Source organism: Athene cunicularia, assembly GCF_003259725.1.
Source record: "Athene cunicularia isolate RWA chromosome Z unlocalized genomic scaffold, athCun1 chrZ_part2, whole genome shotgun sequence".
Taxonomy (NCBI): Eukaryota; Metazoa; Chordata; class Aves; order Strigiformes; family Strigidae; genus Athene; species Athene cunicularia.
In genome coordinates, this window is record NW_020799143.1 from 9,187,883 (window position 1) to 9,214,884 (window position 27,002).

The 27,002-nt window shown below is 38.8% G+C and overlaps 1 protein-coding gene across 11 annotated transcripts in view; it reads left to right on the forward strand.

Moving 5' to 3' along the window:
* The window catches only part of SEMA4D (semaphorin 4D), a 98,536-nt gene that overhangs the window by 50,493 nt on the left and 21,041 nt on the right, over positions 1-27,002 (forward strand). For 7 of the 11 annotated variants that reach the window (XR_003400161.1, XM_026866409.1, XM_026866411.1 and 4 more), the window contains exons 3-16: positions 5,721-6,108; positions 8,439-8,584; positions 9,789-9,851; positions 12,212-12,310; positions 13,500-13,593; positions 14,501-14,614; positions 15,542-15,693; positions 18,643-18,818; positions 18,929-19,085; positions 19,865-20,087; positions 20,512-20,627; positions 24,010-24,182; positions 24,401-24,444; positions 25,539-25,865. Coding sequence is in view for 10 of the 11 variants with exons in the window: in XM_026866409.1 (XP_026722210.1) it covers positions 6,015-6,108; positions 8,439-8,584; positions 9,789-9,851; positions 12,212-12,310; positions 13,500-13,593; positions 14,501-14,614; positions 15,542-15,693; positions 18,643-18,818; positions 18,929-19,085; positions 19,865-20,087; positions 20,512-20,627; positions 24,010-24,182; positions 24,401-24,444; positions 25,539-25,865 (1,978 nt within the window). In the remaining variant the exon portion in view is untranslated. Of the gene's footprint in view, positions 1-5,720; positions 6,109-8,438; positions 8,585-9,788; positions 9,852-12,211; positions 12,311-13,499; positions 13,594-14,500; positions 14,615-15,541; positions 15,694-18,642; positions 18,819-18,928; positions 19,086-19,864; positions 20,088-20,511; positions 20,628-24,009; positions 24,183-24,400; positions 24,445-25,538; positions 26,425-27,002 lie in introns of all 11 variants that reach the window. The other 4 variants (XM_026866406.1, XM_026866410.1, XM_026866407.1 and 1 more) reach the window with 1 other exon arrangement.

Genomic DNA, 27,002 nt, shown 5'->3' on the forward strand with positions numbered 1-27,002 from the left:
GCCATCTCCTCACTGTATCTGAAATGGAAACCTCAAAATTATTATCACAGAGACATTTGTGAGTTGGATGTTGTCGTTTTGTCCCAAATGAAACTGAAATGATATACAGGAGACTTCAGAAATGTATGAATTTCCTGTGGTCTGTTCTGTTTTGCCATTGAGTGGGCATGTTTTTAACACAAGTTGAAGTATCATTCTAACCAGTCTAATGACATTCTCATTACATTATGACTTTGTGCAATTGGACATGAAGGAGAGGAAGATAGTTTTAAAGGGGTGTGTGGAGGGGGGGGTTTCATAATATTTTACCTTCGTGTAGTCTTTGGACAGAAAAAGCACATAGTAGTAAAGAAAACTACAGGAATGTGAATTAAAGAAAAAGGATTTCTTTAGGTATTCCACTGAAGATTATAAATATTCTCTGCTTTAAGCTCAGGCTTGATAGCCTATTCAGAACCAGGAAAATATTAAATTTCTGTGTTCACGGAAGGTTTCAGCCTAATACTGGGAATTTCAGTTTTCTCAGGATTTTTATCCTCTTTTAGCACCAGTGCACTTCCTCTGGCAAGTTTTATGGTGGAGGTGAAGACCACATCAGATTATTTTAAAAAGCTTCATCTAATTTGTAAGCACCTATCAACTACAAAGTATTTTGGTTACAATTTGAAATGTAAATAATCCCATGCTTTACATTTATGTTAGTCATAAAGGGCTACTGGTCTGCTAGTTTCAAGTTTTAACTTACCTGGGCAGAAAATGAGTCCATACATATTGTATAATAAGAAGATTGTAAAAATTATGATTTTCATGAGGCAGTTTAAAAATGATACTGTGCTTGAGGTTTTTGAAAGGGTGAGAACTAAAGCAAAGGATATATCCAGCCTGTCCTTATCAGTCTAAAATAAACTATATAAATAAAATTCAGCTGTCAAAGGTAAATTGTGCACTTTTTTTACTGTAATTTTTATTACTTAAAATACAAGCATTGCTTACTTTTTCTTCCATTTTTAGAAACAAAACTTTGGGCAAACTGAAAAAAAACCCCACAGGTTTAAGCAAAATCTCACAGTGGGAGTTTTGTGGGTTTGTTTTTTCGTGTATGAAGTCTTAAAATCTTTTATCAAACAGGCATCAATAGACACTGAAGGAGGTCTGTATTCTGTTAAAGCTTTCAAAAGCCTTTGAAGAAAGTTATTTTGGGAGAATTTGCAATTTGTGCCCTCTGACAGATGACTCCTTTAACCCCGCCCCGCTCTTTTGCTGGAGGAAGCAATTCACTTGTAAATTTGCCTGTCTCCACATATCCCTCTTCAAATCACTCATCATAGTAACTTAACAGTTTTACAAATGCATAATTTTTTTTTTGTCTTTTAAAACCTAAAAAATAGCAAGGTAGGCTGTCTGGGAAACCTGCCATGGTGTTTTTATTCCTGGTGATGGGAAGGGAGGGTGCCTTGCAGTCAGTTGTTGCTTATTGCGAGGCTGTCATTTGCTGTAACTGGACAGCAAGTACTGTGAAGGGGATTTTGTGGGGAAGGGAAGTATATATATTAGAAGAATTAGCCCAAAGAAAGGTCTTTTGTCTGGCAGCCTCTCTGGGTCTTACATGACCTGTAGCTATGCACTGCCTATGTTGGGGAGGAGGATGTGCTAGCAGCACAGATGGGAGCATAAACAGGGAGTAGGTGGGGGACTGCAAGAAAAAATAGCACTGGAGAGGAGAATAAAGTGCAACACAAAATGGGAGGAAAGTGGTTTGGACACTTGGTGTGCCTGGAGAGTCAAGAAGAGAGTTAACAGGATTAGGCCAGGAGGGCCAGTGCCTGTTTGGCTTTCTGTAGGGAGAGACTGGATACTCTGTGATGCTAATGATAATTTTTTGGGAATTGCAAGGATCCCCAGTTATAATGATGGCTATTGCAGGTGTGTCAGTAAATTGTCATATGGTTTTAACCTTCATAGAGAAGATAAAGGTAGATCCATTTAGAAGTTTCTGTAATAACTGAATTCAGAATCTCCTTAATGCAACTAAGTATTTATTAGAAGAAAAAAAGATTTCAAAACCAGAGTTGCAATACTGGGCATTTTCTAAAGTTTGAAATTCCAGAATTTAGATACCCTCTGCAGGTGTCATGTGCACAAGATGCAATGCTTGAATCCAGATTTACAGTGCTGTCTGGGGAAGAAAACACTGACCTCTGGGGTTTTGATGTTGCATTTTATTACATATCAAGAAGTTAATTTGGTGCTGATAAGGGTTGCTGAATTGACATCTGTGAAAGATGAAATTTTATGATCACAAATACCTCTTTGTGCTTGTTTTGCCTCTGTATCTTGGAGGATGGGAAAGATAGTAATTGTCTTTCCACTGTTGGTTTCTCAGCTTCTCTCATTGCAGGGCTGGTATTTTGCATTTTTCTAGAAGGTGGACTCTGTTTCTTGGCCCATTGACACAGGTGTTGTGAGGGCCAAATATTTTTCATTCTCTGTAGCAGTCAAGATATGCCATTGTAACTTCCTGCTTTCTTAATTTGTGCAAATGTTCACTATTAGCACTTAAGCAGTGTGAACAGTTTTGATTTTTCTGTCCTTTGAGAGAGCAGAAACTTGTCTCTTCCCATTTCTCTGCCAGTGCACTAATATTTGTGTCAGTGGGAATGTTCACAGCTCTGAACTTCCAGCTGTGCTCTGAGAAACTAACAGGAGCTCTGTTGATTGTTTCTCCTTCTATAGTTTAGTCACCATAAATGCAAGCATTATGGAAAACTCATGCAAGTAGTGTACATACTATTTTGCTTCAGTTCATCATTATACATTGATTTAAAAACATCATCATCAGAGGATCTAAATTAAAATTACTGGTTTAAATTGACCTCAGAAAATTTTCAGCAGTTTTACAGAAAACTGAGAAGTAGACCTGTGGTCACTTTAATTAGATTTTAATTATGTAACGAAGTATTCCAGGTTTCTTTCTGCTGTACTTCTTAAATGTTCTTGTTTTTAAGTAAATTGTGTCTCATTTTTAAGAGTAAAACCTAAAACATTAGGAGATCTAATGTTTCAGAAATGCAAACCACTCAAATCTAATCAAAGCTAGTGAACACTGATGGAACTGAGCTAATCTGGAAATTAGGCCATTGTCTGGGCCTTTTTTTTTTTTTTTTCCCCCTTATACCCCTTGTGTTACATAAAGACAGGATCATATTAGATTATGGATGACTTCCCAGTGGATGTCAGTGAAGGAGTTATCCTGGATAATTTTCAGCATGGGGGTGGGGGGAGAAGAGTAATTAAATTGAAGGATAAATTAAAGGACAAGGTTCTGAGTGCATTTTCATCTCTATTTAAACTAGTAGGAATGAGAACAAAGTGGATCTTGTACAATTGGACATGTAATGTTCACTGTAGTCTGTCTCACTTCCTTTTTTAACATGCAAAATTTTACCTTAGATTGACAAATAATGTCCCACCAAACAATGATGTGAAGAAGGGCCTGTCTTGCAAACCTGTACAGTGGGAATGAAATGACAGATTTCTGCTTTGTGTGGCCAGAGCAATTCTCCAGCCAACACAGCAAAGTAGGCACTAACTTACCCAGCCAGACCTTTTGTCTTCTTCAGAAGGTGATGTAATTTTTGTTTCAGATTTTGTTACAATTTTGCGTTTTCTGAAGTAGGTGAGCTAGTCTAGGAGTGTAACTGTGGCTGTAGGGAGACTCAGGATTTGCCTTTATGAGGGCATAGGTTTGCTAGTCCTATTTTAAAGTCCAGAAGATCTACAGGAAGTCTTCTCTGGAGACATCTCTACTATATGGTATTGTACATAAATGATTCCTTATAATTGGGACTGGTATCAAATAATGGTGTTTTGGCTGTCTTTGTTAAAAAAATCAAGAGTCAACAGGGAATTGATTATTATGTCAAGTCTTCTCAGTAACAAAAGGTGGCATTAAAAAAAATTAGCAGTGTGTAGAAATAATGGCTCAAAGATCTTTCTTAAAACTGCTGTTTTTCCTCTTACACTTCTATTAAAATAAAATTGCTAAACTACCTTGAACTTAATCATTGAGCTACTGTTCACTCTCTGAATACTTACCTGTAAAGCTGTTTGTCTCAGACTATGTTTGTGTGATACCTTGCAACTCTGTGGGCATTTTTTAGTGTGTTGGAGAGGAAAACATTAAAATAAACAGGAACGGTGCAAGATAGACAAACAAGCTTAGTAAGCTTAACTGAAAGTATAATGCCTTAAAAAACAAAATTACTTACATGATCCATTATGAACAGCTGGATCTCATCTAAAGTGCTTACCAAAACTAAAAAAACCTAAACAATTAAGTCACAGGTTCAGCTTGAGCAAGTTGTAGTTTTATGTGGGTTTTTTCTTAGTAGACAAAAGATTTGTAGGAATAAAAGATATTTTGTATTTTGATATTATTTCATAAGCTTCTAATGTATTTGTCTGTCTTCTACTCACCCATGTTACTTTTGTGTTTGTAGTGGCTTGATGGCTGCACTTCCCAGAGGTTCCTAGCCTTTGCCTGCTTAAAGCTGGGGCCTCTTCCCTCCTCAAGAGGCCATCAGCATCACCCTTGTCCTTAGAGACATTCTTGCTGAAGCCTTCCCTTAGTTTTTTAATTCTGTCCTCCTCAGGTGCTGCCCCTTTCCCCTTGAAACCTACTAAGGATCTTGTAACCCTCCCTTGCCCTCATGCTGACTAACCTCTAAGCATTATGGTTATCTTTGGATTGTGGCTGTCTCTGAGTAGTATCACACTAGTGTCTCGGGCTATGGCACAGTGTAAATCTATCACCATCTGTGCCCTGCTGCAGAGCACAATGTGCTTTTCTCACACCCCCATGTCCCCCAGGTGTGCAGCCCTCATAATGTATCCACATTCAGCAATCTAGTCATTGATGAATACACTCGCTTCTCCTGGTAAATACTTAAATGAACCTTGACCTTGGAGTGGTTGTAGGAATACAGGAGCAGTGGGGACTTGATGGTGATGGTGTAGAAAGCAGGGAATGGTTTTGTTGATTGCTGAGAACAGAACCCTTTCTGGACATGATAGTAATGGGTGGCTGAGAGACAGAGTGACTTTCCTACCTACCAGTGTTAGTATTGAGGCATTTTCTCCCTTTATTTTTGTATGCAGTGCATTAGCTCTTTGTTTTTGTAGCTGTATTTCTTTCTAGCCCTGCACACCTTGAGTGCATTAGTAGCATGAAAAGACTGCTAAAAATGACACTTCTGTTCATAAGATCCCAAGGATGGAAGTTGTGACAGGTTTGTGTAACTGATGATGAAGATTAAGGCTGCACTTCTCATGTCTTTTTCTCTCTGAACTTAGTCATAATGTTTTTTGTTATCTTTGTTTATTATTTATCAGAGAGGTGGGATTTTCTTCAGCTTGCTATTAAAAGTAAGAAAATATGTAAACTAGAGTTGAATTCTGTTCATTAAACATAAATGACAGTTCAAAATATTTATATTTTGCATTCTAGATTGAAAATATTGCTTTCAGTTATTCCTATTTAACATATAATGTGTGGCTTGTTTTTAAGAATTATATTTTCACCAGTTAATATACTCTTTATCCAAATTAAGCCATGCAGATAGCTGTAGAAATATTGCAAGATCAGTGCATACAATGTGCTATTTTGGGGAGTACTTGGTTTGCTTTCTCTTCTGCTTCTTGCTCCCCTCCTCTCTCTACAGTGTCATTTACTTCTGGAACAAAAGAGAAGAATGCACTCAGTTGCACTGCTCTGCAGCCTGTGGAGAGTGTGGGCAGTCTCTGAATGCAGCATCCTGGAAAATGTGCGTTCCCCTGAAGAAGTGATCTGCTGAAAAGCACGTACTTGTACGGTTGTTCCAGCCTGCCTTGTTGCACTGCTCTCAGGGTCTGAAATGCCTGGTCTCTGATACTCCCTGGGATTTGCATTTCTTCTGCCAAAGAAACGCTACCTGCCAGAATTACCCAAGGAGCCCTGAAGAGCAAGGACACTGAACATGGCTCTGTGTGCTTTTTATGCACTTTGGGGTTTATTACTGGAACTGGCAGTAGCATTTGGGCCAGTGCCGAGGATCACTTGGGAACACAGAGGTAAGAAGAGAAACTCAAGTAGTGCAATATGGGACATTGCCACAACTGTAGGGTCTCTGTGGCATCTGAAACTCACTGAGGCTGTATATTCTTCCAGCCTGCTTGCTGTGAGTTTGGTCAGGTGTTGCTGGCTTTGCTCAGCTTTACCAAGTGCTTAGGACAAGAATATTTGAAAGTGACTCAGGTACTGGGTTAACTGATTTCAGATCTTCAAGTTCTGAAAACATAGATTTTTAAAGGAGGAATTACAAATTTGGCTTTCTCAGCTGAAGGATCTTGCAGCTGAAACTTTCTTCAAGAGAAAAACCCAGCAGACATACTTTGTTTTAATCAAATTATTTTTACTTTGAGTCTGAACATATTAGCAAAACGCACCTCTCCAGCTAATAATCTTTGTAAATGCTTTTTCAGACTGAGATGCATTTTGACACTAAGCTGTCCTGTACGCTAAATAAATTACCAGATGAAGGAAAGATAAGCGTTTGGTCCTCTTCTGACAGCATTATATGGTGCCTAGAGTTGAAAGTCTTTCATAGAACACCACTTTCCCTGTATTTGAAGTTGAAGGAAATATTTATAACCTCCCAATACAATTAGTAGGAGTTAGCAAATGTGGTGTGAAGTAGTAGGGATCAGAGAATTCTTTAGCTTTTGGTTTAATAATATAGCCTAGGTATGAAGAGAACTCTAGAGCAAGGACTATAGACCAGTTATTTGCTGCTGTTTGTAAATATATTCCACCACCCCAGTCTCCATGTGGCATGGATGCTTTAGGTTTTACAAGGTGTTTTGTGTTTGGATTATCTTTTACTAGTAGTTAGTTAGCAACGATTACTTACCCAAGTGTGCTATAACTGAACAAAACCAAGCAAGTATATAGGCAGTACGAAGAAGTAGCATTAAAGAAAGATGTTTAAATACTGAGCAGTCATAGTGTAGGTTCAGGTAGACAGAGATTAAGAATGTAGTAACAATAAGCATATCTGAGATGGCTGTGGAAAGTGTTTTTCTTGTTTATTCGTATAGCAGTTAGCTACTGATGTATCTTTTCAGAAAGAATGGTCTAGACAAGGCTTGTAGTTCCTGCTTAGACTTCTTGTTGCTCCTATCTTGTATAATAGCTAAAATTTGGCAAGTTATTGTTTAATGGTGTTATGGTTAATGCACTGCAAACCCACATCCAAATTAGTCAAAATAAATGGAATTTATTTTAATTCCTGCTATTTCTTCCTGTCTCTGTCTACTGAAGATTTTTGCCTTTACATATAGGAAACCTACTTTGAATAGGAGGGGGGAATTTAGTTCAGTGGAGGAATGAACATGTGGAGTGGTATGAACCAGTTCATCTGTTTGGGGAGAATTTTCTGGCCAAGCGAAAGATTTTAAGGTTACATGCTTGAGAATCTAGTTTAAAATTAATGTTTCTGGAGCATTATAATTGAAAAAGTGCTAATATCTGATGTTAAAATTAGAAGCCATAATACATTGTTTTCTGCCTATATCTTAAAAAGCCACACTTAATAATTAATCTTCTGGTAGTTTCTTGCACAAAACAGTCTCCCAAGCTTTCAGTCATTTTTCCATTATGGTTGTACATACAGGAGAAATCTTACTGTATATTAGTCATTGTGTGTCATCTTTCTCCAAGCTGTTCTGTTCCAGTCTGCATGCTTCCTCATTCCACTGCCTTTTCCCCTGGGTATCCCTCTTCTCATCTTCTTCCTTTTCATGTTGATTTTCCCTTATTTTATTTCTTTCAATTGTGTGCATTTCATCTCTGGTCTCCGCTTCAAAATCTGCTTGTTGACCCTCTGACCCTCCTTCTTAGCTTCTGTGTCTTTCTGCTATGGTAATATGCTGGAATGTCATCTTTTAAGGTGCAGGAATTTTTGAGAGATTGTTGGGGGCAGTTACAAGGAATATGGGCACTGACCTGATTTTCCACATTAGGTGGGTATGTGGAAGGGAAAAGGTGAGGAAGGTCCTCATAATGGATGTGTGAAATGAAAAGTTAGAAAAAAGGGAATTAACAGGTATTAAAAAAATGAAGATGTTACAGGGATCACTACAAGAGGAAATATTTAGGCATTTGAAATGGTATGAACGAGAAAGCAGGGACCAGTGGTTTTGATGTTGATGATGGGAGCTGCTGTTTTTGTTGAACCAAGCTTCTGAGGAGTCTGTTACATGGGTTGTCCGAGCCAACCTTTGTTGTTTTCAAGATAATCCAACATCTGTTAGACAAATCAGAAAAATGACCCATTAACTTGACCCGAAGTGATAGTGATCATGTTTCTTCATGTGGTGCTATTTTTCTTTCATTTCAACAGAGGTCCAGCTAATACATTTTCATGAATCAGAAGTGTCAAACTATTCAACCCTGCTGTTAAGTGAAGACAAAGATGTTCTATATGTAGGAGCCAGAGAGGTGATCTTTGCATTAAAAGCGGTGAATATTGCTGAAAAGCAGCACGAGGTATGCATTTTTTAATACATTATCCTCCATGTAAAAATCATACTCCAAATTTGACTTAATTTCCTGCTATCAGTAATGCTGCATTTTAGGTGGTAGGTACATAAAGGAGAAAATACTGTGTGGGCTACTCCTCTGTTATTTTTGGAAGACTCTGTAGAGTAAAACATGCCATTAGATGAGAGGAGGAAATAAGTTGGATATAAATAATTAATTAGAGGTCACCATAGGTGTATTCTTGGGGACAGGATGCTGGACTGGAGTGACTTTGGGGATCATCTGTAATGGTGGTTCTTATGCATGTTTTTATTATCAGGAGCTAGAGGTCTCCTATTAATGTGAATCAGAAGGTAATCCAAAACAGAAACAAAGTTGGAGCTTGTGAGGAGTGGCAGACTGCAGATGTGCTTTAAATGAAATGAAGGCCCTGTCCTTTTGGATACAGCTTGCTTTGTGTGTCTAGGTGTGTCTGCTCAGCAAATGGTAGTGCAGACAAGTCTAATCCAACCTGCTCAGAGAAGTACTCTGGATGTGCTGACATTTAGCTTCTCAGAGTAGATCAGCCTGTGCAGAAGTCTACCAACATTGTATTGCTACCAGTCCTTCCCAAGCTCCTGCTTTGCATCCCACAAGCAGCACAGGCTGACACTCAGAGGTGCAACATGGAGTCCCACCCAGGATGTTTTGGGAGATGCTCATGTGATTTTTAACCAGAACAAAGCCTTTACGGGTGGTGATGGGCAGTTTCACCAGCATATAAAACTTGTTCTATGATTGCAAGTGACAAAGTTGAACTTCTCCCTATAGTGTAAATTGGTACAGTAGTTTTATGTGATTATACCCCACCCCCCAAGTGTTTTTCATTCAACTGTGAATGAAATTGAGAAGTACTTCAAATTGAGAAGTACTTACAACAGTTAAGAGTTTCATTTCCCTGATGGTAATACAAAATTCATTAGCAATGTGAGGGGAAACATCATGATGAACCCAAAAGATAATAGCAGTGGGGCAATTAGCCCCACTAAAGGCAAATGCATTTTAAAGTGTCCCTCCTCAGGAACGAATGGCTTTGTAGCTTTGAAAGCTGCTTGCAAAACTAGCTGCAGATAGTTTTAGGATTGCCTTTTTTTGGTGTATTGCAAGATTTTCAGACTTTGCATTGAATTAAAGTGCTTTGTGCCTTTTTGTTGCTTGTTTTTTCACTTAGTTACACTGGAAAGTCACAGAAGATAAAAGGACTAAATGCGCAGTCAAGGGCAAATCAGAACAGGTATGTTTTATAGAACTTTGAGAACGATGCTAGACATTTTACTTTAAGAGGAAAGATTAAAAGAAGGAAGGCTCCAACTGTTTGAAATTAAAATTTAAAAAAAAAACAACTGAATTTTTTAATTAACTTGAGCTTGAGAAACTGCCCCATGCTTAGTCGTCTTTTTTTAATTCTTAGTTCATTATTTCTTGCTAGTGGCTATTATTCGAATGTTTGAAAATCTGAACACACCCTGATGTGTACTTAATGTTACAAGCTTTTCTGTTAAAATGATAAACCAGTATGACTTTCACTGAGGTAATTGATAGCAACTGTTGTGTTTTATTATTGCAGTAATTCCTTCCCAGCACTTGATTTTACAAAATGACTGATAATTTTGTTTGCTTTGCTTTAGGGCATGAGGTATATTCATTAGTTCAGTGCTGTTCTAGCAGTGTGTTTTTCCACTAGCTACATATATCCTTATTGTGGTGCTCTCCGGTGTGCTCCTTGCAGCTACACCTTGCTGGACACCTGAGCAGCCTGATCTTCAGCCAGCTCAGCAGTGCAGGAAGCTCAGTCCCTGGGATCACTGTTTCTGGGAACCTCTTGACTGCCAGTACACAGGCTGGCTTGCTCGGTTTTCTTTTCTATGGAATTAATTGACTTACCTGAGGTGGTGGACTGTATGTGAATGTACTTTTCCCTTCGTGTAGTGCCACTTCATTCATGATACGGTGAAATTAGAGTTTGCTAGGCTATTGATGAGGCTTTTAGCGCAGGTTTGAGAGTGGAAGTCTGCAAGCCTGTGAATACAAAAAGCAGTCCTACTCTACGCTGGCAAGGATTTGACATTGGCACCTCCTTTTTGGTTCACACTATTATAAAACCCCAGGTGCTGCTTGCAGGGCTCGTAGACATCTTGCATTCATGAGGCTTCTAGAGGTGGGAGTGGGCTCTCTCTCCCTTGATTCAGTTTACTGCCTTTTCTTCAACTGATAACCATCAACCATCATACATTATCCTAAGGTGAGGTGTGATAGGTATGTAAGAGCCATTTCCTCCTTGTCTGTCTCTTGAGCATGTACTCAGTGTTCTCCAGGTTCAGTTGGGGTTATTAATAATAATATTCACATATGGCCACTATGAATATGAGATGTGAATTTGTTATATGTATGTGCATACAGTTAAGTGGAGGGTCTGTGCATCTCCACCAGTCCTCTGCATTATTGGTGTTAGTTAAAGGGATGTTAGGTCCCATAAATAGATAATTTGACAGAGCTCCAAACTTCCTTTTTTTTTTTTTAACACCAGCCCCCAGTTTAGCAAGTCACACATTGCCAGCTGTACTTTTTCCTCATTGTACTCATGATCTTTTGATAGTCACATTTATGTTGTAGCCATGATGTTTTGCATAGTGCAGTAGTTTGAGAAGGGTCACAGTATTAAGCCACTACTGCTGTTTCTTACACTAAAATGGGCAGTCCTCTCCCCCATCCATTGCCATGTTATTTAGTGCCAGCAAAGGGTATTTATGCAGCTGTTCAAGGACCTCATCTGGCAGAAAAATTGGTTTGCTTCCCCCTCCCCCCCCCCAAGTTTTCTGCTGTAGTGAATGCACCACACAGTCAGTGAAATACCTCCTTTGGCTCATAAGAAGAAAGAATTTCTTAAGTAGTTTATGGAACTGTGGTGGTACAGTGGTGGTATCTGGCTGTGTAGCAGCAAAAATTAAGGGTGGTTGTTGACACAATTTTTTACCCCTCTAAGTGAGTGTTTAGAGTTGTTTTTATTTGTTATTATTCTGAAACTTTATGGTATCCTTTATTCAAGACTTTGCTCAAACTCTTTGTTCTATTTTAGAGCCAAAGGAATTAAGAAGGTTCCTTGGATGGGGGGGGGGGGGAAATATATGTGACAAAGCTTTGTAGCTAATTTAATGGTATTAGAAGTTTCTCTCTTAAGAAAACAGCCTTGACCACCACTTACTGTTTCATCTAGGCTTATAGGGCATTGACGGAGTCTAAAACTTATTCTGTGTTTAACTAATTGTTCCCATGGATCAGATGTATCTTTGAAGCTTGTGATTTCATGGAACAAATTGAGATGCACCCTGCTGAGCGCTTGGTTGTGCTGCGATAGGTATGCTGAGGCAACTGCATATTACTGACTGTAGGAAACCAGATGCTGCAGGATTAGACCTACTGAGATTGTAGGGAGATGGTGTCCCAGTGGTGACTGTATCACCCAGCCTTACTGGTGTGGTGTGGCGTAAGTAGCGGCAGCAGATGAGCTGACAGCACAACTTTAATTGTTTCTTTATGTTGGAATGTGGAAGCTGTGGTTTATCAGACTGGTCCTTTTTTCATCCTTTATTACAGACAGAGTGTCGTAATTACGTGCGTGTCTTGCAACAGCTGAATGATACTTTTCTCTATGTGTGTGGAACTAATGCGTTTCAGCCCACATGTGATTACCTGGTAAGAATGTACATATGTTTTGACACAGTAACAACTGTAACTTAAAACCAGTTCATTTAAACAATGAGTTAATCTCCATTCCCAAAGGCTGTTGCAATTTCAGTGCTGGTCCATAATGTTTGGAGCATTTACTACACTGTCTCACAGTAACGATAGAGGATGGAAATAAACTGTACTGTTTCCCTTTCAAAGTGCTTACTGAATTATTAATTCATCTTGTTCAACTGCAGATTTACTGCTTCTTAACTTTCATAATTCTTTGTGTATTGTGTGTTAGCATAAAACCAGTTTCTAATACTGAAGTGACATTCTTTGCAACTTCCATCCATTAACCAAATCTCCCTGACATTTCTCAGATTCCTGTCTCCCCTTCTGGCTATGCTATAGCTTCATGGTGCTGAGTACTTCAGAGTGAAATCTTGGCACAAAATCAAAACTTGCTTTTCTCACTGTTGACTCTTGTATCATTCTCCTTACTGTGGCTCTTAACAGTTTTGAAATTGAGAAATCTTGTAACTGTTCTTTTTTGTCTCCCCTGACTGCCATCACATCTGGAACATTGCCAGAAGTCATTGCCCTAAGCCTCCAATGTCTTAATTACACAGTGTAACTGATCACTTCTCAGTGGCTACTGTTCTCTGTCATCTTCCTGATCCTCACTTCCTTGGTTTTTAAGGGAGTTACAAAGTAGCAGCCAAAGTACTCTGTTGCTTTTTAAAATTTAGTTGGATTATGCCCCATCTCACAAATTTAACCTAATCTTGAAAATGGCTAAATCCAATTCAGGAAGTCTCCTGGATTTCTCAAACTCCATTTTTGTGTAGGCTAATTCAATAATTGTCAGCTCTTTCCTTGTATCAATTAAATTCTCTGCTTTTCTTGTTGTCTGGCTCTTGTAGGTGCTCTTTCTTAAGATTTCTTTGGATTTAACTTTCTTTTTTGTCTTCTGTTCTTTTCTGCTCCTACCCTCACAAATCATAGGATCACATTTCCTCTCTGTTTTCTGGACTTGATAAGATTTTCTGAAAACACATAGGCCTTTTATAATCTTAAAAAAAACACCTTTGCTGGAAGTTGATGGTATAGTTCATTATTTAGTGTTCATTTTTCAGTTACCTTTGCATGAGTCAAGTGGATGAAGAAAAAGTACTAACAACTTGTTTTGTGTTTTCAATTTAATTTTTTGCAGAACTTAATTTCATTTGAACTTGGAGGTAAAAATGAAGATGGTAAAGGCAGATGTCCATTTGATCCTGCTCAAAGTTATACATCTGTTATGGTTGGTAAGTTCAGCCTTTGTGTACCTCATTATGAGGTATAAAAACGTTCAGTCTTTTCTGCTGTTATTCTCCAGTCTCTCAGTATCAAAATGGTAGATTGCATTCATATTTTTACAACTTTACTGTGTTAGACATTAAAATACTGATGTAGTCAACCTTGTTTCTTAAAAGAACTTAAAACTCTGGGTTGTTTTGGAAGCAATTTAATACTAGTTTTTAAATATTTTCATGTGTTTAACATACTTAGTCCAGGTATCCTGAATGTACTTTGACTGCCTTTGTAGTATCAAGTACTTTCGTTTCAGCAGATTTAACAAGTATTTTAGCTATCCTGAAGACATATCCGTGAGACAGAATAGGGAACTGAGATATTTTGAGAGTTTATTACTTGATGGTTAGACACCATTGAATCTTGATTGGGTGAAACCAGAGTTCACAACTGTACCCTGGTGTCACAAGATCATAAAAGGCAAGCTTAAAGTAATGTGAAACAGGAAATGAGAAAGAACACACTCCTTGCATTGATGCCTAAATCCTTAAAAGTTGAGTTTAAATAATGGTGGCATTAGAAAGAGTAAAATAATTACTTCCAAAACTTCTGTGGCATTTCTTAAGTAAATTTGCATCTTTGTGCATAAACTGTAGGTTTACATGTTAAGTGTTAAAGTACCACAAAAACAATGCTGACTTTTGCCAGTTGCTTGTGTTAAAGCAATAATAAACCCAAGCGTGGAAGGACTAGCCTTGAGAATGGTCAGCAGAAATGTAAACATAAAACATGTCTGGGGCAGTTTAGAGAAAACACTTGTTTATTTCCTCTTGTGGGAAGTTTAAGCTTTCATAGTTTCCCAAAATATTTTTGTGCCCTTTTGCATGAGAAAAATCTAAGATATATGTTTTTTTGTTAAAGATGAGGAGCTTTATTCTGGAACATCTTACAATTTCTTGGGAAGTGAACCTATCATTTCACGGCACTCTTATCAGAGCCCTCTGAGAACAGAGTATGCAATACCTTGGCTTAATGGTAAGTGGGCCTGAGACCTGGCCGAACCAAATTGTTTTCCTTCTTCAGTGTCACACTAACAGACAGAGTTTTAAGTGTCTTACTTGGTGTAAGGGGTAATTAGTACCTCAGAGAGACTTTGTTATACTGGCATACGTTGATATTTGAGTGTGTGGCCTCATGTGTGCTAGCAGGATATTTTCTTTTGAAATTTCAGGATTTTACCTTCAGGAAAATACCTTCAAGACATACAGACTTCAACTTGATATTAAAGGGCTACAGTTTATTTTGTATCTACTTGTTCATCCTTGCAGCACGGTTACAATATAGTAAGGAAGTATAGTAACTATGCAATGTAATTAGAATATAGTAAGGAAGAGAATGGTTTTGGTCTCTAATGGCTTTTCAAATTGAGCTGATTGTGGTTCGGTATCTGAATTTCAAAACTGACCCAAGTTTTGTGAATACTCAGAGGTTTGTGACTTTCTACCAAAAAGGACCAAAATAATGAAGCTAGCGTATTCTAGAAGATGCATTATGCCCCAAAAGTACAGGAGTTTTGTAACACATGTTGTAATGATACTGCCATTTTCAGTGTTTCAGCTAATAGCTGAAATAGAGGAGAGGCAGTCAAGGGAGGATACCTCTGCAGGCCATTGGAAAACCATGCTTGAGTGTGGACTGAAGAATGTTGAGGTACAGGATAACAGACTATAGTTCTCTTTTGGGTACCTTAGTGCTTTCACATAGGGTTTGTGGGGTTTTTTTTCTCTATTTTTTTACAAATGCTATTCATATTATGAACAGCAAACTGTAGGCAGATCAGTGCCTGGAGAGCAGGTAAATGCAGCATGAGGACTGGACAAAAGAGGACTCCTAGAGGGTCTTTGAGGGAATCAAATTAGTAGACTGATATATAATATAAAATTATTCTCTTTGTATCTGTAGAGCCCAGTTTTGTTTTTGCTGATGTGATAAGAGCAGATCAAAACAGCACAGATGGAGAAGATGACAAGATATACTTCTTTTTCACTGAGGTGTCGGTGGAGTATGAATTTGTTGGAAAACTGATGATTCCAAGAATAGCTAGAGTGTGCAAGGTGGGACATAGTTCAATTTACTTTTACTAATTAAACTAGAATTTTGTGTGTGTTTAAAAGAATTTATCGGGCTGTTCGGAAATTAATTGCTGATTTCAACCTGTATGTTTGAAGTGGCATATCTCAGCTCAGAATAAAATTTATTAATTTGAATAAAAACCATTAGAATCAACACATTTTTGCCAACGAGAAACAAGCATATTTATTCCAGTTGCATAAAATTCTGGACTTCTGGGGGCAATGAAGTCATCAAAGGCAGTTTTGGCCTCCCCTTGGTTTCTGAAGTGTTTCCCACACAGGGAGCTGTCGAGATGCTTGAAGTGATAGTTGATGGGCGAGAGGTCTGGTGAGTACGGTGGATGAGGCAGAGTTTCATAGCCCAGTTTGTTCAACCATTGCGGCGTCAGAAGTGCAACATGTGGCCACGCATTATCGTGGAGAAGGATTGGACCCTTTCTGTTGACCAGTGTTGGGCACAGACATTAAAGTTTCAGGTGCATTTCATTGATTTGCTGGACGTACTTCACCATGATTGTTTCACCCGGATTCAGGAAGCTGTGATGGATTAAACCAGCAGCAGACCACCAGACAGTCATCATGAACTTCTTTTGGTGCAGATTTGGGAAGTGCTGCGGAACTTCATCGCAGTCCAACTGCAGAGACGATCATCGCTGGTTATCATAGAGCATCCATTTCTTGTCGCACATCACAATACAGTTGAGAAACGGGTCATTCTGGTTGCGAAAGAGCCGACGATGCTTCAAAACGGCAGTTTCTGTCATTCTCATTCAATTCGTGCGGCACCCATTTGTTGAGCTTCTTTGACTTTCCAGTCTTCTTCAGATGCTCAGAAACAGCAGTTGACATGCTTCCCCAAGTTCTTTTGCAAGTTCTCAAACAGTTATGCATGTATCTGCTTCCACCAGAGCTTTCAATTCATCATCGTCAATAGCAGAAGGATGTCTATGACCTTCTTGATCTTCAAGGTCAAAATCACCATGTTGAAATTTTTGGAACCAAAGTCACACTGTCTGTTCGTTAACACTTCCCTGGCCATATACTTCCATTGATGTTCCAAGCAGGTTGCGCTGCATTAGGTCCAAGTTTGAACTCGTAGAAGTAGATCTGTTGAAATTGATGTTTTGACATCTGAACTTCAAACCTCCAAAATTTGTCAAAAATGCAGTTTATATTATAATTTAATTATACAGCGTGAAAGTTCATAAGATGAGCTTTTCAAAAATATGTAACAGTACGCCAGTTGAGAAGGTACTCTTCCTGAAACACATACAATGAAAATCACATTACAAAATAGAAATTAATTTCCAAACAGCCTAATATTGTGTACTTATTGCCAATTACTTGGAAATGGTCAAACAATGCATCCTAATTAATCAGCAATTTCAATCAGTTCTTCAGATCCAAGAAGGCTTAATTGTTGTTTTGGGAACAAATACTTGATTTAATTTTGCACAGTGGTGAAATGTCAGTATATCTGACAGTTCTTCCCACCCCTGGAGGAAGAAAACCAAGCACTACAAAACCCAGGAACAGAAAAAGTCTGTCCCCTGGCTTTCCTTTTTACTCTTTTTAAACAACTAAGTACAGCTCCCTGGGAAGAACTGACTTTGGAGCTGAGCACATAGGGTGTTTGTCAGTTACTTTCAGGTAGCTGTACACAAACAAAACTGAGGCTGTGTCCACAGCAGAATAGCGCTTGAGTATGGTGTAGCAGATGGGACTTCCTTGAAGCTGTTAGAGCTGCCAGAACTTCAAGGAAAATGGTCACCAGCAGCCTGAATCTGTCATAGTTGCTGTGTTTAAACCTCAATGTGTTAGTCTGATTCAAGTACACACTCAGGAGTGTTGGTTAAAAATCTTGCTGATGAACCATTTTTTTCTGGTTGAGAACACTTATTTAACAAAAACTTTTCCAGTGGAATATATCAATATCCTCAGGGGTTGTTTTTTCTAAAAGGAAATTTATCTAGACATTTTATTTTGATGAGGTTGAAATGTTTTATTTTGACTTTACTCTTTTATGTTCAAGCATGGAAGTCAAAGCATCAATAACAAGTTAGTGCCCTTGAGATTTCCATTAAACAAGCAGTGAGGTTTATTATTATGGCCCTCTGCCCACTGACAGCTTGTGCACTCTTTAAAAGGGGAGTTTCATGGCATATGAGAGCTTTATTGCTGCTGTTTGTTTGAAATAGGAATCAAAGGCAGGTTGGAAATCTGTAAGCATTTATACTTAATTGTTTTCATAAATTTTGCACATTTCCTTTAATGCTTTGCGTAACAGCCTTGGATAATGAATGGAAATATTAATAATGCTCAAATATGCTCTCCTTTTGAAGAGAAGTAACAGCTACAGCTCAAGTATCAGATATTTTGAAACGATTCTAGTCAATATCTTTACTTCTTTTAACCTTGGTACTGCAAATCCTTAATGAAGGCGGTAATTGCTTGCAGGATTAAGCTATTGCTGCATTTCTTCTAATGAAATAATTAATGTCAGGCAAGTTTAAGTGCATATTTCAACATTAGAATTTAAATCGTGGTTTAGATGTCACAGAACAAATGCAATGCTACTTATTTCTCTTAATGGACAGGATAATACTTAAATGCTTATTTTACTTGTTCTAATAAACAGGTTTTTCTAGAGGTACATTTCTCACTTCAATTTTTCAAGTGTTGCTGAAGTATCCTTTATAAAAAAGCCTCATATCTTTCTTGTGTGTTTTGAAATCATTCTGGGTTTTTTTTGTTGTTGTTAAATCAACTAATTTTCCTGTGGCTTCCTTACTTTTCTGCTTGTGATTGTGTTGACATTTAGCAGTGTTGCTATAGATTAAATGTTAGAAAATAAGTATAGCTGTGTTCTTAAGTGGAAAAATGCTGCTAATTCTCCTCACAAACACTTTTTTATTTCTCTAATTCCAAAAGAGGGACCAAGGAGGATTAAGGACATTGCAGAAGAAATGGACTTCCTTTCTCAAGGCCAGATTGATTTGTACCATCCCAGATAAGAATTTAATTTTCAATATTATCAATGATGTTTTTATTCTCAAGTCTCCAACTTTGAAGGAACCAGTGATATATGGAGTCTTTACCCCACAACTGTGAGTGTGATATAGCCTTTTCCTGGATAAATAGTTTTAATCTCAGTTGGTCACTACAAGAAGTAATAATTACTCCTATGATTTTTTTTTTTCTTTTCCTGATCTTTTAGGAATAATGTGGGGCTGTCAGCAGTATGTGCATACAATCTGTCTACTGTAGAAGAGGTTTTCTCAAAAGGAAAGTACATGCAGAGCGCTACAGTAGAACAGTCTCACACAAAGTGGGTACGATACAATGGAGAAATTCCTAATCCACGACCTGGTGCGGTAAGTTTTTCTAATCTTGGATCTGATGACTAGTCTTTTCTTAACACTCAGGAGTAATCAAAATAGAAGATATTAGGTAGCCTATTAAAACTTAATTTTAGTTTGCCCTGATGTGGATGCTTTTTGTTGTAATGACTTTGTAGAAGAATACTCAAGTGATTTATTCTGAACTTTGTATCTAGGAATCAAGGTGGAGTTTTTAAAATTATAATTGAGTTATTTGTTAGTTTTGTATTTTTGTTATTTTGCTACTAATTTTTTAATAGTGAAATAGATGTCAGTATACACTAGGCAACATCAAATACTTCTTAGTTCAGATGAACAGAAATATAGCAATTGTTGCATTGTCTCAGTAGGCTCAGCAGGTTTATCTAATGCAGTACATTGCTCTGCAAACAGAAATGTTCACAGTGGTGGGCCTCTTTCACTCTTTTCTTATGTTGTCTGCAGTCATCTTGTTGCTACTGCTGAATAATGTGACAGTTGAAAGTAGTCAAGAAGCATGACAGTCCAGAAAGAATATTTTCCTAAAATGTATTTTTGGCCCAAACAAAAATGTAGTCTGAAACTCAGGGATTAGTACAGAAGCAAAAGTACTACGAGACCTGAGGACCTTCCTCAGTAGAATGAGTGTAATGTAGAGGTGTGCTTACTGGCCAAAGTAATGCAGAGAAGAAAATGCAGGTAGCTGCTATTAATTGTCTCTATTTTGTACAAGTAAATGATTATAATTTGATTGTATCTCTTTTCTTGGTTTGTTCTGCCCACCTTGCCACCAGTGTATAAACAATGAAGCCAGAGCATCAAACTACATGAGTTCTCTGAATTTACCAGACAAAACATTGCAGTTTGTTAAAGATCATCCTCTAATGGATGACTCAGTGACTCCAATGGGAGACAGACCTCGACTAGTAAAACGAGATGTGAAGTATACCCAGATTGTAGTAGACAGAGTCAGAGCACTCAATGGCACCATATATGATGTCATGTTCATCAGTACAGGTGAGTTCTGCGAAACACTTCTTTTAATGATTCACTGATTCTTTAGGCTAAAGTGTGTTTTAAGATAAATTCTTGAGTTTTCCATATTTATGGTACTTCTACACCAGCTAGTGTTTTCATTTAAAAAGTAAGGGACCATCTGAGTAAATGGAGAATCTTACCTGCTTTGAAAAAGTATTGTAGGAAAAGAACTGCAAAACTGCAATGAGTGCAGCAAAAACACACATGAAAGAATCCCTAAGTGGTCATTCTTTGTCCTAAAAGCTCAGAGCTCCTTATGGTGCAAATGCCATTGGCAGAGAGTTGTGTGAAATCTTCAGTTGAACAGCAAGCAGATTATTGAGATAAATTATAGCAATTGTGCAATTTTTCCTGCTTTATTGTTTTAAGAATCTTTCTTAAATATGTTGCTTTGTTGTTTCAGATCGAGGAGCCCTGCACAAAGCTATCAGTTATGAAAATGGAATGCATATTATTGAAGAAACACAGCTTTTTCCAAACTTTGAGCCAGTCCAAAGTCTCTTGCTTTCATCCAAAAAAGTAAGTGCTATAAGCATCACGGCATTCATCTCAGTTTGCTCTTCCACAAAACTTTTTAGCATGACCTTGTAACCCTGTCATGCCAAAAGATGACCATTACTGTGTACAGAGCCAAAAGCTGCATCTGTAACTCCTCACACTGAAGCAGTATCACATACTGCCTGCTGCATTTCAGTGCGTTTGGTAGGTGGCAAGCTTCTGCAGGTATGTAGATATGGGGAAGGTTGCGGGGGACACAGACAGGTGTGCAGGTCTTCTCCTGGATTCCTTGTGCAGAAGCTGAAAGCTGTAACACGTTTTAAGGTACCAGTTTTCAGATTAGGAGTAATGTTAAATCCCGACCCCTTGTGGCCATAGCAAATCCGTGAGGAAAAATCATCGTGGATTTAGCAGAGGAGTGGTATATCTTTATGAGGAAACAAACCTAAGAAGAGAGAAGTCTTGTCTGGCAGAGAGACTTATAATTGTGTAACTAATTGGTTTCTTCTGTCCCAAATCTGGCAAGCTCATGCATGCTAGATGTAGCATGGGAGCAGTCACATTGGTGCGGCTGGGGGTGAGGAGCTCTGGTGAGGTTGCAGCTCCATTTGGGGGACACAACCTTTGCCACAGGCTCTAAACTCAGCAGTCATTCTGTGCTATTAATAAGTTGCTTGGTTTAATCCTGGAGTGGTTTTGTGACAGTAAGAGGATAATCGCTGTGTGTGATTTGTACACTAGTTAGGCTTCTGGCCCTGGTTACTCAGACCTACAGATCCATGAATGTTTATAAAATTATTACCCTAATCAGTGGCTTGTAGCATCAGACCCCTCAACTGTGTGTGTGTGTGTGTGTGTGTGTGTGTGTGTATATGTTGTGTGTGTATTTATATATAAATAAAGCATTTGCTGGTTTCTTTTGTTTTATCTGCAAAGAAAGCTTCAAATGCTCTGCTTTGACAGGAGGTTTCATCATTTTCCCTGTGATAGAAGATACTGATAGATAACTCTTCTAACAGATATGCTAATGCCCATTCTTCTAATTGTTGATAAATTCTGGGATCATTCTGCACTGGCTTAATTACAGTTCCCCCATTTCTGGGGAGTGGAAGAGAAGGGATTGATAGGCATTACAGCCTGATAAAAAAAAAGACACATGTTCTAGCCGTTTCAGTATGCAGTTGGTAGCCAAGGCTAGTGTAGAAGTGATGGCACTGGATCTATTCACTCTGAATTCAGGTGCCACAGTCTCAGTTCCTCAAGAAAATTCTGAAAGGAGAAAGTGTAAGACATGGCATAGGGGCTGTGTAGGGGATGTGCTGTTTTTTCAGAGTCTTTTCTCAAAGTTTACGATTGAAACAAAACACTGCTTCCTGCATGGAACTGTGGAGAGTAACAGCTTGTATCTCCTTCAAGGAAAGCTTTTCATGTTGCAAGAATAACTTTCAACATGCAAAACTGAAGCGGTGCTGTCCAGTACATTCCCATAAAAGCAGCGATCCTTTTCAGTGATGATGAGTTGGAGGTTGGGTTAGGTGCCAGAGTCACAAAAGTTGTATAGCTCTTGTATACCCAAGCAGGGATTACTTCTGCTCCCCAGTGTGAGAACACAAGTTTCTACCTTCTTGGATATCGCAGCAGCAGTCACAGACCGTGACGCTGGCAGAGCGTTCAAGAGATGAGCAGCACTTGATGCATTGGGGAAGCGTTCTGTCAGAGTGCAAAGTTTTTCCTAGGAAGTTGTACATCTCCAAAACTGCAGACTTTCTTCTGTGGGCACTGCAGCATAGTCCCATACTAACATGTTAAATTTCAGGATGAAAGACTGCATTTGAATGTGTGTTTCTGAAGTTTGATTCTCTTTCAAAGTCCATCTTCCAGCAATGCCAGCAGATTCTTTTCTGATCCAGTTTTGTCTTTTATCTTCCAGTGTCAAAGAATTTCATCTTCCTTGAAAGCTGCCTGCACACTTCATATGTGAGACTGATTTGTGCGTGGTCTTGTAGCTTCCTCTAAAGACTGCTGTTAGTCAGAATGCATTCATTCATTAGTTTAATTTGAAGACAGACTTCCTCATAATGATTGCATTAAAGAGACTAGCCTGTTTTGAGTTCTTATAGCAAAATCTCGTTATGTCCTTAGTGAAAGAGTGCCACTCAACTCCAAAACATAAATTCAGTCCTAAGATCCCATGTTAGTTGTTTTCCTGAAGCTGTTTCTGATGTCAAAACCAAAAGTCTGTGTCACAAACATGAGATTTTTGAAGAATGTTTCTCCAATAGTAATTTTTCTTAGATGTCTGTCCATCATTTTGTGATCCATATTCATCCTGAGAGAGTCAAGCAGTCCTGCTGCAGGCATGACCCCTCAATACATTTCTACATACTGAGATCCATACAACTGCAGTACAGGAAAAGCCACTCTGTGCTTGAATCTGGCTCATTTGCCATGACAACTGCGATAGAGTGCAGATAAATCCACTCGGTATTCTGCTCAGGATGAAAGCAACCCACTGCCAAGGTGGGATGTGCTGTTCAGCTTTGTATGCACAGCCTCTCAAAAGGACTAGAGAAGGTGGTTTTTGGTTACAGTGCAGGCCCTTTTCTTGAGGCTTTGCATAATAATATGTAAAGTCACAATGTACCTTTAGCCATCGATGTCCCTGAGCTTTCAAACAGATGAGTGAAATAAGGCAGCTGCCCTCCTTTTATGAGAAGGATGTTCAGGATGAGTGTGGTCTTTTCCTGCCATGCTCAGAGTGGGATTCCCAGCAATAGTGGGTCAAACGGCCATTCTGTTTATATCTGCCCTTTCCTAGGTGTCTTGCCAGGCTGTTTTCTTTGAATGCTATTCAGTGTTCCTCCTTGAGTAGCAAGTAGTCAGCTGCAGTTGGCTCTTGTAAGGCTGGTGCTGATGTGGCTGCAGAGACCTGGCTGGTAGAAGGCAGTAGGGCTGCTTTAGGTTAACAGGAGCAGGGGTAGGTCCTACATACAGCAAGCCTTGCTTGTTCAGACTTGCGTGTGCCTGCTGCAGCCTTGTTATCAGAACAGGCTTGCCTTGCCTTGTAGGATTGTTGATGGATTTGTATTTGTGGAAAAACTGAGTGATAAAGTCATGGTTAAGACATAGTTACTTCCCATTTTTATAAACTATATCTATTACAGGGTTTTGTTCGTCTTTTTGCACTTTCAGCATTGCTGAGTATTTTCAAGACAAGTTTCCTTTTCTTTCTAGAAATAAAAGCTAATCAAAATGCTTATTCCCCCCATACTCCAGTTTTTACAAACATGGCTATATATATGCAACTCTTTATTTCTAATAACTTAAATTTTCATGAACTGGATTGTTTGGCTTTGAGAAAGTGATTGGCTGTGGGGTTTTTTGTTGTGCTTTTTTTTTTTAGGGCAGAAGATACCTCTATGCTGGTTCAAATTCTGGTGTGGTTCAGTCTCCGGTGGCATTCTGTGACAAGTATACCACTTGCGTTGACTGTGTTCTGGCAAGAGATCCTTACTGTGCTTGGAAATCACTTGAAGCTTCCTGCATTGATATTTTTAAAGAAAGTGAAATTGAAAGGTAATAGTAGCCTTTGATTACCATACAGTTCCCATCAATACTGCATCAGTCTTGCCTCTTACCAATAACTGGTGTATTTTTCTTAACTGAATTATTTCAGATACAGACTTCTTCCTATCCATTATGTTATTATTTAGATAAGATGAATCTTACTTAGTATAAGAGGATGGGCAGGCTGTAGGAAACAACATTTGAAGTTGTAATACTTCCTTTTACAGGAACTGGATTCAGAACATAGGTGGAGATGCTTCTTCGTGTTCTGGTGAGTTAGTCTTTGACATGACTCTTTCACATGTCTAGGTGGAGTAGTGAAAGAATTGTGTTTAGTTTGGCTTAATTTTTGTGATTATCTGTATATTCATTGCTATTTTAATAGGTATGAGATTCTGCTTTTGAATATTTAAGCATCTGTAGAGCCTGCATGTTGTCTTAAAATGTCTGTGTTTGTATACATTTCAGTGTGCAGTGCACAAACCCCTGAAATGAACAGGGCCACCTCAACAGCGACTTGTGAATGAAAGCAATATTTACCATAAGTACTTCTTGTGCAGAGGCCTCTGTCTCTGGTACAGCATTCTACTGTGAGCCTTGATAAGTGATTGATATTGCTGCTGGAGCAGTTGAAATGATCCTGAAAAAAGCTGGTTTTGTAGTGAGAGGGGAGGGGGACTCAGAACATGATACAGAGCAGCTAAGTATCCTCTATAGTGCTTTAAGGCAAGTCCTTTCTTTATAGTGTGTGTGCTGTTCCCACCAGATCAAGGAGATCTTGAAGTGTTACAGGAGAATTGTACTGCAGTAAACAAAGCTCTTAAGAGTTTGATTGACTCCATTTTATTTCTTATCCAAGCAAAGCATGGGCCTCCATGAGAGTTTTGGTCATTAGGTTTTTTTTGTTAATTTATGGTGTTGCATTGTGGGTGTGCCATAAGTGCTAATATTTTTTTAGAAGAGAGTTTGAGTAACAGCACCTTGCTCAATTTCTTCTTGGATATTTTGTTGCTGATTTACTTAAAATGCACTAACTGAATATAAAATTATATCAAGTCATCTCAGACGAGTCATCTCAGATGCACGCTCAGTTGTGTATCAACAAGGTCTCATCTTTATCTAGAACTGGAGACTGTCTTAGAGTTTGAGGTGTCCTATCTCTTAGTCTGTCTTGATGTTTCACACTCAGCTGTAGCTTGGTAATTCTCTGAGATTCTTGCATGCTGTCATCTTGGTCTTATGAAGTAATCTGAATGCTATAATCTTTACATTTCTGTTAAAGACTATAGCAGTCTCGTGAAACTGTATGATTAGAGCAAACGGGAATCATTGCTGATACTCTGCACATTTATTTTGATGTTCCAGATAAAGTAAGAGAGAATTCCCTACAGCATACATTCAAGCATGGGAGCACAGCAGAACTCAAATGTTCTCAAAAGTCCAATCTGGCACAGGTAGTTTGGAAGTTCAAAGATGATGTGCTGAGAGTGGAGAGTCCCAAGTACCGTCTCCTGGAAAAGGCACTGCTCATCTTCAATTTATCAGAAGGAGACAGTGGTGTTTACCAGTGTTTGTCAGAAGAAAAAGTAAAGAATAAGAAGTTTTCTCAAGTGCTGGCTAAGCATGTTTTGGAACTGAAAAAGATACAGCATACCACGGTGGGCCCCACCACAGCAGCTGCACCAACAGAAGGTAATAGTGATGTGCCGAAAGTGTCAGCTGTATCAACCGAGGGGTCTGCCGCTTACATCTCAACCACTCATGTGGTACCAGTAACGACAGCAAGAATAGTAACAAAGCCCATTGGCCCTGTTTTAACAAGTGCAGCCTCCAACACAGAGCTCTTCAATTCAATTCCTGACATGGTTCCAGAAAAGACGATGTTTCTCAAGTCAAATGATAACTTCCTGTTGATGTTCCTCTTCCTCTTCTTTTTTATTCTCTTCTTGTGCCTGCTCTCCTACAACTGTTACAAAGGGTACTTGCCAGGGCAGTGCTTGAAATTTCGCTCTGTCATGCTGCTTGGTAAGAAGAAAACAAAGTCAGATTTTTCTGATTGTGAGCAAAGTGTGAAGGAGACCTTGGTGGAGCAAGGCAGTGTCAGCCACCAGAGTGGGGAGCAGCCAAAGCCGGCCCACGACACCGGCTACGAGACTGAGCCCGACTGCGGGAACGGCCAGCTGCAGCTTGGGGATTCGCAGGCACCCCGAGAGGCCAAGGACAAGCCCTTTGATGTCAAGTGTGAGCTCAAGTATGCCGACTCGGACGCAGAGGGGGACTGAAGTACCCAGTTATCCATTTCAGTGGTGGAAATCAGCTGTGGTCCTGTGGCTAGCTATTTGAGCGGAGAGTGTGGGTGTGACAGCTGAGCCATAGCAGGGTTAAACTGTACAGCAAGCCAATTTGCGTTCAGATCTTGCCAGATTAGAGAAGCGGTGTTCTTGTCTGCAGACCATAAGATCTTGTGTTGTACTGTCTTTTTTCTTCTTTTTAAATGGCCAGTTTCAGATCACCATTTGTTTGTTCCCAGTTTTTCTCCCCACTGAGCTCTGGTGAACAGTTACTTGCTTGTTCTTCAGCTCTGTTCTTCCATAGGATAAAAGTAACTTTCTAATTCAATTGTCTTTAAAAATTACTTCAGTCTACACATATTTCTAGCTGCCATTAAAAAAAGACCTAGTTGCATTTTAATTCCAAATTGGAAATTAAGTTTAGTTTATCAGATTGGTAAATTATAGACTTTTGTCCAGATTGGGACATTTTTTTTTTCCTTTGCTTCTACTGATTAGTTTTATGCTTCATGTTTTGGCACACTAGGTCTCTTTAGTT